The following is a 19722-nucleotide window of genomic DNA, read 5'->3' as shown; positions in this document are numbered from 1 at the left end:
TGAATACAGGTGCAAACATCCTCAACAAAACATTAGCAAATAGAATCCAACTATGGGGCAGCCCGGGTAGCTTAGTGGTTTAGCGTCTGCCTTCGGCCCAGGGCGTGATCCTGGAGACCCAGGATCGAGTCCCACATCGGGCTCCCTGCAGGGAGCCTGCTTCTCCCTCTGCCTATGTCTCTGCCTCTCTCTCTCCCTGTGTATCTTATAAATAAATAAATACAATCTTAAAAAAAAAAAAAAGAAAAATAATCCAACAATACACAAATAGGATTATAAACCCGGGCCACAGAGCATTTACCCCTGGTGTGCAAGGCTGGCTGGTTAAATATTTGAAAACCAACTAACGTACTCCATCACATCAACTGATTTAAAAGGAAAATCACATGACCATATCAACAGATGCAGCAAAAGCATCCGACAACATCCAACACCCATTCATAATAAAAACTCTCAGCAAACTAGGAACAGAGGGGAACTATCCCAACTTGATAAAGAACACTGTATCAGTCAACTCAAAATGTCACATTCTGGGGGGAGGGGAGCCTTAAAAAACAGGAATTTATTTTCTCACAGTTCTGGAGGCTGGAGATCCAAAACCAAGGTCCAGCAAGTTCAGTTTCTTATGTGAGCTCTCAGCTCCTGACCTGCAGGTAGCCACCATCTCCTATGAGGACACGGCCTTTCCTCAGTGGTGCACATGGAGAGCAGGGCAACTCTGGTGTCTCTTCTTATAAAGACATGAATCCTATTAAGTCAGCGACCCACTCTTATGACCTCAAGTAACCTTAATTACTTCCTGAAGATCTTATCTCCAAATACAGTCACACTGGGGGTTAAGGCTTTGACCTATTAATTTGGACCTATTAATTTGGGCAGGGCATAGTTGAGTCCTTAGCAAGAATCTACAAAGAACCTACAACTCACCTCATACTTTTGGAGAGAAAGTAAGTGCTTTTCCTCTAAGATCAGATACAAGGCAAAGATGTCCCTTTTCACCACCCCTTTCCAACATCATACTGGGAACCCTAGCTAATAATACACCAAGACAAGAAAAGGAAATAAAAGGTATACAGCTTGGGAAGAAAAGAATAAAACTGTCTTTCTTTGCAGACAGTATGATTATCAATGTAAAAAATCTCCCAAAATGGACATATACACAAACTCCTGGAACTAATAAGCAGTTATACTAAAGTTGCAAGATACAAGATTAATATACAAAAGTTAATTGCTTTCCTACATACCAGCAACAAGCAAGTGGAATCTGAGGTTTAAAACACCATACCAGGGGATCCCTGGGTGGCGCAGTGGTTTGGCGCCTGCCTTTGGCCCAGGGCGCGATCCTGGAGACCCGGGATCGAATCCCACGTCGGGCTCCCGGTGCATGGAGCCTGCTTCTCCCTCTGCCTGTGTCTCTGCCTCTCTCTCTCTCTCTCTCTCTATATATATATATATCATGAATAAATAAATAAAATCTTTTAAAAAAAAATAAAAATAAAAAAATAAAACACCATACCATCTACGCTACCACCAAAAAACATGACGTGCTTAGGTACAAACCTAGCAAAATATATAGGAGAGCTATAGAAGAAAGACTCAAAGCTTTCCTGAATGAAATCAAGGAACTGAACAAATGCAGAGATATCCCCTGTCCATGGACAGGAAGACCCAACACCGTCAGGATGTCGGCTCTTCCCAGCTTGCTCTAGATTTAATGCGATCCTAATCAAGATCCCAGAAAAAAACCAACACTGAAACTGAAGTTTATTTGGAGGCAAAAGACCCAGAGTAGCCAACACAAGATCAGAGGAGAGCTAAGTCCTAGGCTGACGCTGCCCGGTTTTAGGACATTGTACGAAGCTGCAGGAAGCAGGACGGGGTGCTCTGCTGGAAGCATAGACAGTACATCCATGGGAGAGAACAGAGAGCCCAGAAACAGGCCCACACAAACCTCTGGCTGACTCCGGGCAAGTCTGCAAAGAAAAGTCTCCTTGACAAGGTACTTGTTATGGTCTGAATGCTTGTGTTCCCCAGTTCATGTGTCAGAATCTAACTCCCAAGGTGATGGTATTAGGAGGAGGCATCTTGGGAGGGGATTAGGTCACAAGGGTGGAGCCTACAGGATGGGACTCGTGCCTTAGAAGAGACCTCCTCTGAGAGATGCCTCCATTCCCTCCAGCGCGTGAGGACACAGGGACGAAGCTGTCCACTCAGCAGGCTCTCGCCAGACACTAAATCTGCAAGCGCCATGGCCTTGGACCCTCAGCCCCCAGAACAGTAAGAAATCATTTTTCATAAGCCCCCCAGCTTACGGTATTTTGGTTATAGCAGCCTGAACAGACTAAGTACTGGAATTGGTTGACGTCCGTGGCCGAGGGTCAGGGAGGGCAGCGGGGATGGGCCCAGAGGCCCCTGAGGCTCCCCTCCATCAGCTGGTCTGGCTCACCTGCCCCGTCTTCCACCAGTTCTCTCTCCCCTTTCTCTCAAGTAACCCAGCTTCTCCAGGAATCTTCAGCGACAGCCACACTGGACCCCCGCCGGAAGCCATGGTCCTAACGAGTGCCTCGTACACATCCAGCAAAGACGAAAATAAGGACAGACCGGGCAGGAGGGAGGGGAGAGGAGGGCCCAGCACTGCCCGGGAGCCCTGGGGCCCAGTGCCCCCCCTCCCGTCCACTGGCAGCTCAGAGTGGCCTCGAGGCCTGCGGTGGCCCCTGCAGCCAGACAGGTCAGCTCCACACCGGAGGCTCTGCCTCTCGGGGTTCCTCCCCTGCCTACACGGGGGGGCTCTTGGCCAGTCCAGGGTCCACTCACTCTCAGGGCTGTGTCCCCCCCACAGGAGCGTTGGGCCCAGAGGTGGGTGGGGACCACCTGGGAGAACCATCTGCACACCCGCCACCCAAAGTGGACTCTCGTCCGACAGCGTTCCTATGGCCACGGCCACGGGGAGCTTCCGATCCTTTCTCCGTGAGCTGCCAGCTCCCACCGTCACCCATGGGGCAGTTGGATCTGGGTGCGCTGCGCAGCTCCCTCTGCGTGAGGGCATCTCCCCTTCACCACGGGCAGCCCCTGGGGCCCCACCGGAGGGAACAGCTTCGTCACGGGCCTGGGAGGGAGGCAGCAAGGTGGGTCTTGGACTTGGACACCTCAGGGCAGGGCCTGTGCCCGCTCCTTCTCGCTCCCAGAACGCAGACGCCTCAGAAGCTGGCCACCAGCCGGGGGCGAGGCACAGCAGCAGTGACGCGCGACGCACAGGAAGCCCAGCCAGGCCTGCAGGTGGCACCCACCCCACCTTGCCTCACCCCCGGCCCTCGCCCTCTTCTCCCTGGCCAGCCCCACATCCACTCTGCAAGGACCAGGGTGGACACTGAAGAGAAAGTGGTACAGTGTCCCCGGGCCTACCTGCGTCCCAAGGGTGAGGCCCCGCTGGCCTTGAGGGGCACCTATGATGACCCCTGGTCCCAAGACCCACCACTGAGGTACAGAGAGGACGGCCTTGCCTCACTGGCCTCCTGCACCCATCCGGTGCAGGGCGCCTGCTCCCCCTGAGGCAACGCGCCCTGAGCAAGCACTACAGGGTGTTGCCCGTGACTGCTGGGCAAGCCCACCCCGGGGTCCCTGGGACCAAGGGCCAAAGGGGTTCCCCAAGGAGGAGCCGGTTCGGGTGGGGGCCCCTGGCCCAACCTAGACGCCCACAGCCACTCTAGCTCCAGCCGCATGGGGTCCCTGGGGCTCCACCTTACTTGGGGCTTGGACAGAGAGCGCCGAGTCCTTCTGCCCACAAGAGCTGTGAACACTTCCACAATGTTAAAATTCGGACATGTCATGAGGAGGAAGAAAGCGTCTCCCAGCTCCCGGAGGCCGCGGAGGCCTGCCCCCACCTGCATCTCACCTGGGGGGCTCCGCCTCTCTGCAGGTGTCCTCGGGGGGGCAGTCTGAGACGGGCTACATTGGAACCTCGAGAGGTCCTCCCGCTGGGAATCCTGATCCAGAGGGAAAACTGCAGTGGAGAGAGTCCGAGGGGACCCCCAGGGCCAAGCACGCTCGCCCCACGGAACCCCCTCTGACCTCCAGGCCCCATGGCCCTGGCTCCATGGCCACACCCCTGCTATGGGCCCGGCACCCCTCCCTGGAGAGGGGTCTGTGTCACTGACCCGTCAGTGTGACCAAGGACAGATCTGAATGCCCACCTGGAGAAATAGGGCAGCTGGAGTCACACACAGCCCCAGCGGGGGCTCCCCCCAAATGGCACCTGGGCCTGCCTTCCAGCCAGGGCTCCCGGGGGACAAAGCCACAGCCGCCCCAGAGACACAGCCAGGCAGTCAGGGACAGGGCCACAGGGGACGTGGCCCCCCACCCCGGCGGGCCTGGAGTTACTGCCCAGGCTGCTCCCAGGGGCCATGGAAGGAGGGGCAGCAACAGGGTCAGGGCAGTGTCTCCACTGAGTCCTCGGGCACACACCACTTGCTCTGCACAAGCCCCCCAAGCATGGAGCCTACTGTTCCCTACACCAGGCAGACGCCTCGGGCGTCTGGAACTTACAGGGACACGGGCTGTTTCTTGCAAGGTGTACATCCGGTAAAGCTTCAGGGACTCATTCTCGGTTTGTGTTTCAGGTCAATCTGAGTTCACCCTGAGTTTTATTCTCGAGGAATGCACACATCCGTGTGATCGGCTTGCGGGCACCTGAGCATCAGATGGCTGAGCTCTGAGGCCAGTCCCCGAGCAAAGCCATGGGTTTCACACGAGCAGCACATGGGGTCGGAAAAGACCCCAGAAAGTCTCTGACCCAGTCCCCCCACTTCTAGAGGGGTGACTGAAACAGAGAGGCTACACGGAAGCTCAAGGCTGCACAGCCCAGTGTGGCAACACCGTGGCCAGAGCGGGAGATACGTGTCCGTCTTTAAAAAAGGTCCTGTGCCCGATGTGTTCACAGCAGCTGGGAAACAGAAACAAACCGAAGGTCACCAATGAATGCACAGAACGTGGCCCATCCACATGGCAGGAGACCCCCGGCCCAGAGGAGGAAGGACCCTGACACCTGCTCCCATGTGGAGGGACCTGGAACAGGTGACGTTGAGCGGATGAGCCACACCGAAGGACACATAGCGTGGGGTTTCAGTGCTTGGGGGTGCTGAGAGGAGCTGGTGGGGGGCAGCGTGGGGGGGAGGAGGGAGCTGGTGTGTAACGGGGACAGTCCTAGGGCCACCCCCAACGTGAACATGCTGGATGCTCTGAGGACCAGGGTTCTACACCTCGCACATCTCACAGCAAACCGCCCTGGGGGGTGTGCAGTCGAATCTGAAAAATCATCCAGAAAGGAGGAAAGACATTGGTACTTGTACTGCTTTCCTTTAAACCAGGTTTTTAAGAAGTCCCTTCAGCCCAGGTGACGAAGCACAGCCTGCCCCCCGCACTGGCACGTGAGGAGCTTTCGAGGGCCCCGGTGCGACCTGCCCCGAGTATCAGACACAGATGCGGCTGCTGCTCCGTGCCCGGCCCGCGGCCCACGGGCTCCCTCCCTCGGGGCGCAGACCAGCCAAGCAGGGCACCAGGTAGCCCAGCTGGGCACCTCCTCCCAGCCCCAGGGGAAGTGCTGTGGCCGCCTGAGGCCTCGGGACAGGGTGGATGCAGGAACGCGGGGAGGCCCGTGTGCGTCCCGGATGCTGGCTCTCTGCGCCCCCGGCTCCGACCCTCACGACAGGAGGGTTCTGAGGTGACCCATCCCGCACCCGCCATCCCCTGGCGCACACCTGCTGGGAGGTCCCCGTCCGCGTGCTGCCCTGCCACGCGAGGAAGAGGCAGTGCCCAGCCCGCGTGCACCCTGCCAAGCTGCTCTGTGCCTGGGGTCCCTGGATGACCTCACACTGGAGCTCTGAGGCGGGACACACCCCCAGGGGGACTGACGCTGGGACCCCACGTGCCCCGGGACAGGACGGCAAGGTCAGGGAGCAGGTGTCCTGGCACTCAGAACAGCAGCTGAGCCCCGACGGGGAACCTTCAATGCCCCGCGATCAGCAGTTGCCAAGGACGGGGCGGTAGGAGATGGAGAGGTCCTTGGGAGGGCATCCAAGGGAACCCCAAAGGACCCTTCTAGGGCAGGGAAGGGACACAGGGGGGCAAACCCGGCCCCCGGGCCACATGGGGTCCCCGTCCATGTGAGGGGACTCACACCAGAGCCCGGCAGCAGGAGCAGCAGTCCAGGAAGGTTCGAGCGGGTGCGGAAAGGCAAGTGGTGAGCACTCCCCACGAGGCAGACCGTCCAGCAGGTGGTCAGCGCGGCTTTGCTCACAGCCTCCAGGAAAGCAAACGCGCCATCCGGCTGGGCACGGGGCTGGGACGGCACCCGAAGACCTGCACCCTGCAAGTGCCCGTGCAGCCCTGAGGGGCCCCCACAGACCTGCTGGGCAAGGAGGGGGTGCAGAGGAGGGCCCCGAGGCCTGGCCCTGGAGTCTCCAGGGGACCGTCCAGGGCCGCAGAGGATGGAAGCAGGTGGAGTCCCGGAGGGCAGGCTGACAGGCCCCAGCTGAGGCCCTGCTCCAGACGGTGCCTGGGGACAGTGGGCACCTTGGGGGGGCAGAGGGAGAGAGCAAGGAAGAGGGAGAGGCCCGCTCAGGACCCAGGCAGGAGGCCACACGTTCAGCATAACAGGACCTGGGGCCTGGCCCCCGCCACCCGTGCTACAGCCCCCTCCTCACGGCCAACCCTGCTGACCTGACACGGCCAGGCCCCCAGCCCTGCCACCCATGCCCATCATGATGCCCCGCGTCCAGGGGCAGGAGAGTTGGCCTCCCGCCAGGCGCCCTCCCGTGGGCCCTCCCAGACCCAGCCGCCTGGGCCTCGGCCCCCGCCAGCCACCCTGCTCTGTGACCACGTGGACCAGCGCCACCCAGGCTGGCCTCAGAATCTCAGAGAATGAGGCGGTTGCACGCTCCAGCCTCCGTCCCTGTGTCCCTTGGGGCCTCCACCCTCTGCTGCCTCCACGGACGTCCCAGCATGGGAGGCAATAGCGGGCAGAGGGCCACGGGGGCAGCTCACCACAGCTGGGCCACGGTCCTGCCTCAGCCACCGCGGTTACAGCGCCAGGGAGCCGCCAGCCAGAGCCACTCTCACTGCTAATCTCACTTCTCTGCAATTTGGGTGTTGAGAGCCAGATGCTAGGGTTCTCTGGTTTTTTTTTTTTTTTTTACATATATATAGGTTTTATTTAGGTTTAAACATCTTTATTGAGATATAATTCATGGACCAAACAATTCACCCACTTAAAGTGTGTAATTCAATGGTTGTTCCTAGACGCTCAGAGTCATCGGCCATCAGCACAAGCTGAGCTACAACATCCATCCCCGGGGACGCCCCACTCCACCCGCGGCTCCCCTGCGCCCCCGTGCCCCCTGTGCCCCCGAGCTGCCTGCTGAGGACGTGCAGCATGTAATGGGGTCCATACATGTGAGCCCCGAGATGGCCTGCTCTCACCGTGTGCAGCGGGTTGGAAGTGCTCCTGGGCCATCACGAGCATCATACGTGCTAGACTTCATCCTTCACTGCCCGACTGGTTTCCCACCATGAGGATACGACACGTTCTCCTGACTCCGTCACCAGCCAATGGACATTCGGGGTGTGTCCATTCTCTGGCTATTAGGGTCACTGCTCCTGTGAGCAAGACCTGGTGTGGACCTGTGCTGTCCTAGCTCGTGGGCACATTTCTAGGGATGGGACATCTGGAGGTGCTGTTCTCCATGGCCACGGCACCATTCCGCCGCGTCTGAGGGCTGTGACTCCACATCCTGGCCCACACCGGCCATCACTGGCCTCCTGGTGCTCACCATCCTGGGGGCAGTAGGTAGCTTCTACTTGTGGTTGTCATTTGCATTTCCCACATGACTATCTTCTTTGAGCTTATCGCACACTTGTACCTCTTCTTTGGAGAAATGTCAACTCGGGTCCTTTGTCCAATTTCTGATTGGGTTGTTGGTCTTTCTACTGTCAGATAGTACGTTCTTGGACTAGTCTAAACACAAACTCCTTATCAGATATGTGATTCGCGAATATCTTTCCCCATTCTGGGGACTATCTTCCTGCTTTCCTGATGGCGCCCTTGAAAACACAAAACATTTTAACGCTAAGTCCTATTTTTCTTTTGTTACTCATGCTTTTGGTGTCATATCTAAGAAACCAAATCCCAGGTCACAAAAATTTACTGTTTTCTTCCAAAATTTTACAAGTTCAGCTCCTACCATTAGGTCTATGATCTATGTTGAGATCACAGTGTTATGGCCTTAGATTGGGTTCCAACTTCATTCTTTTGCACATGGACACCCAGCTGGTCCATCTGTTGAACGAACCAGTATCCTTCCACATTGAAGTGTCTTGTGGTCCTTGTCAAAGATCTAATGACCAGCAATGGATGGGTCCATCCTAGGTTCAGTCCCACTCCACTGCTTATGTGTCTATGCTTATGCCAGTACCCATGCTCTTGACCACCATGGCTATATAATTAGTTTTTAAAATTATTTTTAGGTAATCTCTCCCCCGCCAAGTTCTCCCCTGAACTTGAACCTACAACACTGAGATCAAGAGTCACTTGCTCCACTGACTGAGCCAGCCAGGAGCCCCTAGTTTTGAAATTAGCAAGTGTGAGTCCCCCCACATCGTTCTTCCTTTTCAAGATTGTTCTTGAAAAGAACAAGGGGTCCCCTTGTATTTCTATATGAATTGAGGATCAGCTTGTCATTTTTTAAAAAGGCAGCTGGAACTCTGGCAGGTATCACATGGAGTCTGTGGGTCAATCTGCAGTGTCCCGCCATCTTAACACCATTCAATCTTCTAGTTCATGAACATGGTATGTCTCCATTTTCTGAGGTCTTCTTGAATTTCTTCCAACAGTCGTTGGTGGTCTTCATTGTTCAAGTTCTTGTTCTCCTTTTGCTGATTTATTACTATGTATTTTATTGTTTTAGATACAATTGTGAATAGAACTTTCCTAATTCCTAGCTTTATGTTGGGATCGAACATCACTAGTATTAACAAAATATAATGGAATTTTATATCATGATCTCACATCTTACAACTTTGCCGAATTCATTTTTAGTTCTCATAGGTCTCTCTAGAGCTCCTTCAGATATTCTATACACAAGACCATGTCATCTGCAAACCTAGAGATAGGCTTACCCATTCCTTTCCAATTTGGGTACCTTTTATTTCCTTTTCTTGCCTAACAGTCCTGGCTAGAACCTCCTGTATGTAGCATGTTTGACAGAGGTGGAGAGAACAGATTTCCTTGTCTTGTCCCGACCTGACCCTGACCTCGGGAGAAGATGTTCAGTCCTTCACCATTCAATACCTGAGCTGTGGGTTTTCCATGATGCTCTTTATCCAGTGGAGGACGTTTCCCTTCTATTCATAGTTTGTTGAGTGTTTTTACCAGGAAAGAATATTAGATTCTGTTGAATACTTTTCTGCATCTGTTGAGATAATCATATAATTTCTTTGTTCTATTAATGTGCTGTTTTGTGCTAACTGAATTTTGTATGTTGAACCAACCCTCCATTATTTTCCAGGGATAAAATTTTCTTGTTCATAAAGTTAACCTTTTTCTACATTGTTAGACTTCATTTTGTCACTATTTTCTCGAGGATGTTGCATCTACATCCACATTGTTCCACAGTTGTTTTTTTGTTTGTTTGTTTGTTTTGTTTTTTTGTTTTTTTGCTTATGGGGTCTTTGTCTGGTTTGGATATCAGGATTTACTTGTTCTATAGAATAATTTGGGAAAAATTACCTCCTTTTCTATTTTTTGAGTGCGTTTGTGAAGGACTGCTATTAATTCTTCTTTAAATGTCTGACAGAATTTACCAATGAAGTTTTCTGGGCCTGGGCTTCTCTTTGTGGGGCATTTCAAAATTTCTCACCTATGAATGAGTCCCTATCATCGGTAGAGGCCTATTTAGATTTTCTATTTCTTGAGTCAATTTCAGTTGTTTGTGTCTTAGTAAGAATTTGTCCACTGCATCGAGGTTATTCACCTTGGCACACAGTTGTTCACGGACTTCCTATCATCTTTTTTATTTCTGTTGGGTCAGCTGTACTGTCCCTTTATCATTCCCAGTTTTAGCAACTAGAGTCTCCTCTCCTTTTACATGGCCTGACTGCCCCTTTTATAGAGGCAGCGTTCATCCTAAATGGCACCCCAAGTCTCTAACGATTCCCAGTGGGATTACTCACCTTCCACCCCATCATATAATGTGTTTGGTGTATATGTTTGTAACTTGCCTCCCCCACCAGTATAAGTTCCATGGGAGCAAGCACTGTCTGTTCATCACTGTTCACCCGGCACCTAGAGAGCGCCTGGTAAAGCAGTTAAGTGTGTTAGCAGACTTACGGATTGAACAAGTCTGCAGAAAAGCAAAAGAAACCAGAAAAACTGCAAAATATATAATAAAAAAATAATAGGAATGGCCTGGAAGCTCTAGACATGCCCTGTTCAGTGTGGTGACCATTGCCTACAAGTAGCTATAAGAACCTGAGATGCGCCTGGTCCAAACTGAGATGTGCTGTAATGTAAAGTACACAACAGATTTCAAACATGTAATATTTTTAAAAATATAAAATAGCTGAACAATAACATTTCACATTGATTTTGTGTTGAAATAATACTTTGGATACACTGAGCCAGATACATCTATTTATTAAACTTCCTTTCACCCCTTTCTCTTTAAATAGTAATTTTATTTTAAAGATTTTATTTACTTATTTCAGAGAACTCGAGAGAGGGAGAAAGCACTGAGGGAGAGGGCAACGCAGACTCCCTGCTGAGCTCGATCCCAGGACCTGAGCTGAAGGCAGACGTTAACCCACTGAGCCCCCCAGGTGCCCAGTAATAGAAACATTTTAATTACACGTGTGACTTACATCTGTGGCTCAAATTTTTTGTTTCCTCTGGACAGTGCTGCTCTAGACAAACAGGATCAGGAGTGAGATGGCTGAGTGTACAGGAAAAGAAGGCCAATTCCACACTGACGGTCAGGTGAGGCTCACACGGAGAGCAGGGAGGCAGGAGCCCGGGCCTGGCATCGGGTCTGTGTCTGTGCTGCCCACTGTAACAGCGTGGAGGCCTCACCAACCCCACTGCCGTGTTTGACTCAGCTGGTCTGGGGCAGGGGCCCCCGTGCAGCCGGGGCTGGGAACCGCTTCTTCAGCAGGTGCACTCCTCACTAGACCAGCACTCTTTACCCAGGAAGCCCCTAACAGATGGCCTGGCGTGGGGTGCCTGAGTGGCTCAGTTGGTTGAGCACCCCAGCTCAGGTCTTGATCTCGGGATCGTGGGTTCAAGCCCCACCTGGGCTCCACACTGGGCACGGAATCTACTTAAAATTGAAAATTAAAAAAAAAAAAAAAAAAAACAGATGGTCTGGCTCAAACCAATGATTTTGACAACCAGCCTGTGCCTCAACATATAAGAACAGGAGCCTTGGGAAGAATTTCATTAAGGCGTGGAAAGAACACTGTAAACTCTTTTGGCGTCCACTCCAAGGTAAGCACCTCAGAGATGTCTGCCCCGCAGCCGCACCTCACCAGGTGACAAGACAGGTGGCCACTCAAGCCAGGTGTCTGGGTGTCCCCAAGACCCACTGGTGCCACCGATTGCAGGGCGAGCGCCCGAGGCCCCTGGAAGGAGCTGCAGGCCTCAAAGCGGCCCAGCTGTGCACCCACAGGAGCCTGGCACCCAGTCCTGGAACTCAGTGTGAGCTGCGTGATGGAAACACAGGGGCTGCCCCTTGGTGCCTTGCTGGAAACAGGCACCAACCCGATCGGGCTGGACCCACGGAGCGCACTCCGTCAGAGGGCCTGGTGACACTCCTGTATGACAGTGACGGCGGCCCACACCAGCTGCTCAAGAGGGGAAGAGGGGAAGGTGGCGAGCTCTGAGATCAGGCCCCCACCCCCCACGAACAGTGTGGCTTATGCTTCCTCTACAACATTTTCTTAAACCGTTGCCCAGCTATTGCCAATCTGTTCCACAATTCAACAAACGCCTGTCTCTGGCTTAACAAAGAACCGGAGCCTTAGTTATGTCAGAATCATTATGTCCAAGCGAAACAATGCCGTCCAGCAGGAGCAGCAGCCACTGGCCAGGCCAGCGACCCCCCAAACCAGGAGACAGAGGGCCCCTGGGCTTGGCAGCAAGTGACACCACTGTAACACAAAAGGATGTTTTTATTTTAAATAGATTCAGATTTTTATATGAATAAAATATACATTTCTATGTAATATGCCAATATGATAATTTTTGGAAAACCAAGTTGATACATTATGCATTTTTATGTTTCTACACTAACAAAGTGACTCGCAGCTGTGAAAGATGCTTTAAAAATCAGATTCCATTTTTGTGAGAGAGAAAGAGGGAATTAAATTTTTTGAAAATATATTTGAAATCTCCAGAAAGGCCACATCTCATGCCTTGAACCAGGGAGGTGGCCTTGGAGAGCAGAGGGAGGAATGGGACGTGTCTGAGGAGCAGACAGCCGTCATGTCACCTCCACCCGGTGACACCTCATCCTGTTCAGCACCTGTTAGATCCCAGGGGGTCAACATGGACTCTCTGAGGGTGTTTTAAGTAAGTACAGGTAGGCAGAAGGAAAAAAATATCTCTCCCTTAGATGAGATAAAAGAGGGGAGGAATATGGTTTGTAGTCCTTTTCTTTTTTTTTTTTTTTTTTTTGGTAATATTTTATCTATTTATTAGAGAGAGAGAGAGAGAGAGAAAGAGCGCACACAAGCAGGGAGCAGCAGAGGGAGAGGGAGAAGCAGGCTCCCCACTGAGCAGAGAGCCCGACCCGGGGCTCCATCACCGTACCCTGGGGTCATGACCTGAGCTGAAGGCAGACGCCTCACTGACTGAGCCCCCCCCAGGCATCCAGCCCCGGGCTCTTTTTGAAGGAGGCCCCTGTTCCCTGCACCCAGGGTCCTGCCGAGAGCAGCCAACCCTTGTTCTCCTTCTCACACAGCAGTCACGCCCTCCGATGAGCGCAGGAGCCCCGCCAGCAAACAAAGGGCCCTCTCACCCCTGTGTCATGCTTAGGAGAGGATGGGCCCCATTTTTGGTTCGAAAAATACGGCCAGCACACCGCGTACATCTAGGAGCCCCGACAGGCTGAGCCCTGCGGGCAAACCCTCGCCTGGTGGGATTGGTGTGAACAGGTGTTAGGAGCAAACACACTTCAAAATCACATATGTGGCAATTCCATATGTGACATGTACTCTGCACACATGTATACACGCGTATGCAGGAGCCCACATGTCCTAACACCAACATTAGACCACCCGGGCTCCTCTGGGCTGAGAAAAGTGGGGTGTCGAAGAGTCACTTTTATCACACACATGTGACTATTTACTTCTCTTTATAAGAAGATAAATCCTTGCACTTTGTTCCATTCATGCAACAAAATTTCAAGCCTTGGTGGTCCAAACCGGGGCAGAGCGCTGGTTACAGCAGATCGACAACCAAAGGAAAAGGACGGTACAGCGCTGGAGCTGGAGAAACATGGCCTGTGTGTGCTGAGCGGCCTGCCCAGGGCAGGCAGAGGCCCAAAGAGCCAAGGGTCCGAGTGGACCACAAGCAGGCCACAAGCCAGTAGGGGCACGAGCTGTGGTGAGGGACAAGAAAGCCGAGTCCGGAGTCCCCCGGCCGAATTCGAACCCCAGCCCTTGCAGCCTTGGCCCTGGATGGAGCTTCTGGGCGCCTAAGTCCACCTCTGCCAGGAGCGGAGAAGGGTCGGGGTGCGGATCTCATCGGGGAGCACACTGATGTAATAAGCACCACTTCACTGCTGGGACCGTTACCAGGAGAGAAAGAGTGCAGGTATCGAGGTGTATTCTTAGCTCCTGGCAAAGTAGGTTACGGTATAAAAATACCACTCAATAGTAAGTACAGGAGCGTCACCTTCATGTGCATCCTGCCGCAGCCTCCGCGTGTCACTTCTTCCCAAACACCGTCCACCAAGGATGGGCCTCGAGCTCTGGGGCTGCGCTCACCCTCCCTGGAATGTGCAACCCCTAGCGCCTGGGCAGGCCTGGAAGGGGCCTGCACCCCACCTGCAGCCCAGTGTGGGGGAGATGGCCTGTCGGAGGGAGGCGCTGAGGGCCAGGGCCTGCCGGGATGGGGCAGGGGAGGGGCAGAGGAGGGCAAAGAGGGGAGAGGGGAGAGAGGCGGGGGGCGAAGGGGTCCCCTGGAGGGGAGCAGCCAGGGCAGCCAGGGCACAAGGTCTGAGGCAGCAAGAGAGCCAACAGCAGACCCCTCCTCCACCCAGCCCTCTCCTCCTTCCCTGGCAACCTGGCCTGGGAGCTCAGGAGACGCACCCATCAATTTGCTCGGAATATCCTGTTTATCTATTAACTGCCTAGCAGGTCGCTCCTGAGGAAAGGAAGGCCCTTCGCCAGGACAAGGCCTGCTCTCCTCTGACCGGCTGACACTCGATGCAGCCAAGGACATGTGAAGGTCAGCGGTGAGCCTGGCAAAGTTTAGGGGAATCCGGGAGGGGTGGGGTGTGCTGGCCTGGAGGTCGGGCCTCTGCACTGCCGGGACTCCCTGGCCCATCCTTCCTGACCGGTGGTTCCGTGTCTTTAAAACGGAGGATCCACTCGTATCAAGTAAAATCGAATGTTGAAAGGGACATGCCTGTTACAGGTGGTTACAGCGGGGCCACCCCCAAGGGGAGCGTCCAGAACCTCGTGGGAGCTACTTTCTTCTGGAGACATCACCCACATTTTAGAGGAGACGACCCCCCAAAGGGACAGACTCGGGAGCCTGAACACAAAGATCTCTTCCTACCCAAGCAACCATCCAACAGCTGAGAGCCACCAGCACGGAGTGAGGGCGCACTGCGAGGGCCTGGAGGGGCTGCACACACACAGGGGGGACCGGAGAGCAGGGACCTGGCCAGCAACCCCACTGCCAGGACAGACCCTAGGGAAGCCCTCACACCTGCACCAGCGAACTCGCCGTGGGACTGGAGAGCACGGCAACCAGGAGCAAGGGAGGCCTCCATCCAGAGGGGAACGGTGGCCACAACCTGCCTCAGGCCAGCAGCAACGGGCAGCCTGCCTGGCCCCCCCAAAGGTGCCCCTGGCACTGAACTGCGCGAAAACACAGGTGGGAACGATCGGAAAGCTATAGGAAAACACACCAGAGAATCCCAAGCGTCAGTTTCGGGTGCTCATCTCTGTGTGGAAATGAACCCAGCAATCTGGAAGGATCACGTCCATGTACATGACATGAGAAAGCTTACTTGGGGCTTTCTCCAGCTTTGGTGGGATGTGAGCGACATGCAATTTTGAGTACAAGGTTATGACGTGATGATGGGACACCTGTGTACACGTCATGGATTGCCCACAGTGGCCTCAGAGAGTCACGGCCCTGTGTGCGTGCATGTGTTTGCATGTGCGTGCTTATGCGCATACACGCATGTGTGCATGCTTGTGTGCACGTGTATGTGTTGCGAGAATTTTTAAGACCCACTGTCTTTGCAGATTTCAAGTACAGCACGCAGCACCATTACCCAGAATCACTATGCCGTACGTCAGAGCTCCAGAACTTAGAGTCACTTCACATTTACTTGTAATGCTTTCTTGTAATAAAAAAAAAAAAAATTTTTTTTAAACAGAACTTAAAGCCAAAAGGACAAAAGAGTGAAAGTTTCCAATTCTTGCTAAAAGAGATACAAGTATTCTCTTATTACTCCTGATATTTTTCTCAATTTTAAAAAACTAGTCAACACACAAGAACTAAAACCGCCCTGCCGGCCAGTCTACGCTGCGCCAAGGGCCTGGAGACCCTGCTGTGTGCCTGCGTAGGGACCTCCAGCTCTGGATGGACCTCCAGCTCTTTGGCCCACAGACCTGAGCATCCAGGCAGGTGTCAAGAGCCCTGGCCCGGCAGGTCTGCCCCACTAGGCCAGGAACAGCAGAGCCCCCGGAACACAGCGCCCCTCCCCGGGGCCCTGAGACCCTGCTGCCTGGGCCCCCACGGAAAAAATCCAAGTGGGGCAGGGAGGGGAAAGGAGGCAGCCACGTCACACCGGCAGCTGTGGGCCAGTGGCCCGGCCCTCCCCGGGCAGAGAGCGCAGCGTCCTCTGACTGCTGCCAGGGGCTGCAGCTTTAAATAAACTTGGGACGCCTCCACCTGGGGCCACGGCAGCACCACGGCCCTGGGCAGGCGTTGTCAACAAGAGGCCATCAGGGCCACCTGCCCCTGCCCTGGGCAGACGCGCTAGCCCCTCGCTCCCCACCCTGCCACAGCTCACCCGGCATTTATGTGACCCCTCCGACACAGGATGCTGGCAGGGCCGCCACTGGCCCTCGGGGCCCCCACTGGGCCTGCGGCCTGGGAAACCCCGCAGAGCAATGCTGGGCCAGCTGAGAGCCTCTTGCCCTGGTCCCCACCCGCCCCCAGGGCTAGGGGGCCTCCCCAACTCATGCCTGGTCCCCTGGCTCCAGGCACAGCAGCCATGTGGCTCCCTTCTCGAAGCTGCTCCTGCTCTGGCTGAGGGGGAGGAGCCTGGCCTCCATTGCAAGGTCCCCTCTTGGCATCTCCCCTGGTAGCCCAGAGACCTCCACTCCCCGGTGTGCGTGTGGGTGGCAGAGGCCGGGAGAAGCAGCCACTGCTGGAGCAGAAGGCCTGGAGTTGGAAGCTCACAGAAAAGTGTAGGGTGGGGGTGCCTGGGTGGCTCAGCGGTTGAGCTTCTGTCTTTGGCTCAGGTGGTGATCCTGGGGTCCCGGGATCGAGTCCCGCATCGGGCTCCCCGCAGGGAGCCTGCTTCTCCCTCTGCCTGTGTCCCTGCTTCTCTCTCTGTGTCTCTCGTGAATAAATATATAAAATCTTTAGAAAGAAAAGTGTAGGGTGTCAGCAGGGTCAGCTTCAAGTTGAGGAGAGGCAAGGCACATGGCAGGGGGAGCCTAGGGGTGCCTGGGCAAGCAGAGGAAGGCTAAGCAGGTTCCCTAGAAAGAGGGACTTGTTCCCACTGCCACCCCCTTCCTCCTTCCACCTGAGGACCCCCAGCCCATTGTCCTTTCCAGCTCCTTCCCCGCCTGTGTTCAGGGCATCAGGGGTGTGCAGAGCGGGTGTGCTGGGCGGTCCCCAACCCTCTGCTCTCTGCCCGCCAGCCTTGGGGCCAGGCATCCGAAGAGCACCCACGGGTGGGAGGGCGTTCCTGGGCCTGCCGGCCACTGCCGTGCCCCCCCAGGGGTTCGCATCCTCCCAGCTCCTCGGCCCTCAGGGTTGACCCGCACCCCCCCCATCCAAGGAGAACCAGGACTCAGCACAGCCCCCCACTCTTCCCAGATCAGGACCCACAATTATCACCCATCAACATGCCTCACCAATAGAAGAACCATCACAAACGCTTTTTAGAAAAGGAAAAATGAGGCTCTGCCGCTGGATGTGTAAGAGGAAACCTCGCCAGCGCCCCCACCACGCGGGAGGGCCAGAGAAGGAGGATGGAGACGGCGGGCTTCTGGCTGCCGGGCTGGGGCCGAGGGATTCCGGAGTTCTGGAACCCAACGGAGGGACGCCAGGTGTGCCGCCCCGACGCACCCCGGCCGGGAGGGCCCTGGCTGACCCCGAGCCCAGGCGCCCCACGCGGCGCGAGCTGCAGACCGGAGCCCGGGAGCCACCTGTTCCCGGGGGTGAGGCCCCACCTGGACGGAGCCTTCAAGGTCCCTCCCCACGTGAACCCCCGCCTCCCCTGCCTGCAGCCCTCGGGTCAAGAACTCTCCGAGGTCCACCTCCCCCGCCTCCCCCTACTTCAATGACCCTGAAATCAGGGGCCCGTCGGCCTCCCCCACCCCACCCCGTCATCTCCACCCCAGGGACCTGCCCAGCTTCCCCATCTCAGCCCTCCACTCTCCTGACTCGCGTTTCCAGAAGAATCTGGGGGGAAATCCTCCGAAACCCTGATTCCACGGGGGCCCCGCAGCGGAGGCTGTTCCCACGCGGCCCCGAGCGCAGCGGGCACCCCCCGCGCGGATGGAGCCACGCGGAGGAGCAGGCGCCGAGCAAGTCCGGCCGCCCCCGCGCCCGCCGCCGCTGGACTGGAGGTGGGGGTGGGGGTGGGGGCGGGGGCGGGGGTGGGGGTGCGGGCGGGGGCGGGGGCGGGGGCGGGGACAGCGCGGCCGCCGCGCCGGCGACCCCCGGCCGGAGCCGCCCCGTCCCCCGCTCTCCAGGCCCCCGGCCGCCCCCGCGCCCGCCCCGCTCTGACCTCCCGCCGCCAAATGCGTCACGTCTGCCCGGCGCTCCGGGGACACCTGCTGCCGCCCCCGCGGCGCCCGGCCCCGCGCCCCGAGTCCCGGCCTCCGGGAGCAGGCCCGGGCGGAGCCGCGCGCGCCGAGGTCCGGCGGCCTGGCCCGGGGCCGCGGAGGGGGTCGGCGGCGCGGGGCCGTGCGCCTCGGGCCCCAGCCGGGAGCCGCCGAGGGCCGCCGGGGGCGCGCGGGGCCGCAGTGCGCCCGAGCGGGCGGCGCGGAGGGTCCGGTCCCCGGGGCCCCAGCCCCCGGCCCCAGCCCCCGGCCCCAGCCCCCGGCCCCGCCCGGCCCGCGCGCGCCGCGGCTCTTACTTGCCAATATCCTCGTAGAGCTGGTACTCGTCGGTGAAGCGGGTGCAGGTCACCGTGGTGGCCATGGCGGCGACGGACGGGCTCGGCGTGCGCTCTGCTGCGCTCGGGTGGCGGCGGCTCGGCTCCCGCTCGCGGGCACGGCGGCGACACGGGCGCGGGCGCGGGCGACACCTCGGCTGGCGGCGCCGGGCGGGGGCCGGGCTGGGCTGCGCCGGGCCGCGAGCGCACGCGAGATGTGCGCGCTCCGGCCCCGCCAGGAGCGCGCCGCACACCTACGCGCGGGGGACGCGGGCGCGGCTGTCCCCGCCGCCGCCGCCGCCGCCGCCGCCGCCCCTGCACGCGCGCGGCACGCGCCCTGCACCCGCGCGGCCCCCGCGCCCGCCCCGCGCCCGCCCCGCGCCCGCCCCGCGCCCGCCCCGCGCCCGCCCGCGGCGGCCGCCTCACCTGCCCCGCGCCCGTCCCCGCGCCCTCGCCCTGCAGGCGCTGCGCCCCGACCCGCCGCTGCCCGTGCGCGCACGCACCAGCGCCGCAGCCGCCTCGCCGGCCTCCCGCGGCGCGCCGGGACCCCCTTGAACCCGCGCAGGGCCCGCACACAATGAACCCCGCCCCTCCCCTCCCTGAATGCCCGCAAGAGGGGCCCGTGTGCCACCCCCACTGGACTGACCCCTCACACCCCAGGAGGAGACGCTGGCGGCACCCTCGTGTCCTGTCCCCGCCACTCCGCGCACGGCACAGCCGCCCCCGGAGCCCCCACACCAGGCATGCACACCGGGGCGGGAGCGCACAAGGGAGGCCCCATCCCCGGGCTCGCAGGGCACCCCCTCCATCAGTCCCCGAGGACTGGGCGTGGGGGTGTCCCAGCCGAGGCGGTAAAGCAGAGGGTCCCGGAGTCAGGGGACCCGACCCCCCCCCGCCCCGCCCCCGGCGGTAAGTCAGCAGTCCTAAGAGCTCACAGCTCTGCCGGGTGAGGGGGACGGTCCCTTCTCAGGCCTCATCCACCTGCCTGCCTCCGCTCTGGCCTAGAAGAGGGTCCATCTTCAAAGTGACCCCGGGGAACAGAGGAGGAGAGAGCAAGAGGGAGGGGCCGGAGAGGCTGGGCTGACCCCATTTCCCACAAAAG

At 57.2% G+C, this 19722-nt stretch overlaps 1 protein-coding gene across 2 annotated transcripts in view; it reads right to left on the bottom strand.

Moving 5' to 3' along the window:
- Window positions 1-18794, bottom strand: part of CAMK2B (calcium/calmodulin dependent protein kinase II beta) — a 76434-nt gene extending 57640 nt beyond the window's left edge. For both annotated transcript variants that reach the window (XM_041751604.1, XM_041751605.1), the window contains exon 1: window positions 18603-18794. In XM_041751604.1, the coding sequence (XP_041607538.1) occupies window positions 18603-18667 (65 nt within the window). In that variant the 5' untranslated portion in view covers window positions 18668-18794. The remainder of the gene's footprint in view (window positions 1-18602) is intronic.
- Window positions 18795-19722: the final 928 nt, after the last annotated feature.

The sequence above is a fragment of the Vulpes lagopus genome, chromosome 4 (assembly GCF_018345385.1).
Source record: "Vulpes lagopus strain Blue_001 chromosome 4, ASM1834538v1, whole genome shotgun sequence".
Classification (NCBI taxonomy): Eukaryota; Metazoa; Chordata; class Mammalia; order Carnivora; family Canidae; genus Vulpes; species Vulpes lagopus.
This window is presented reverse-complemented; position numbering and strand designations above follow the sequence as displayed.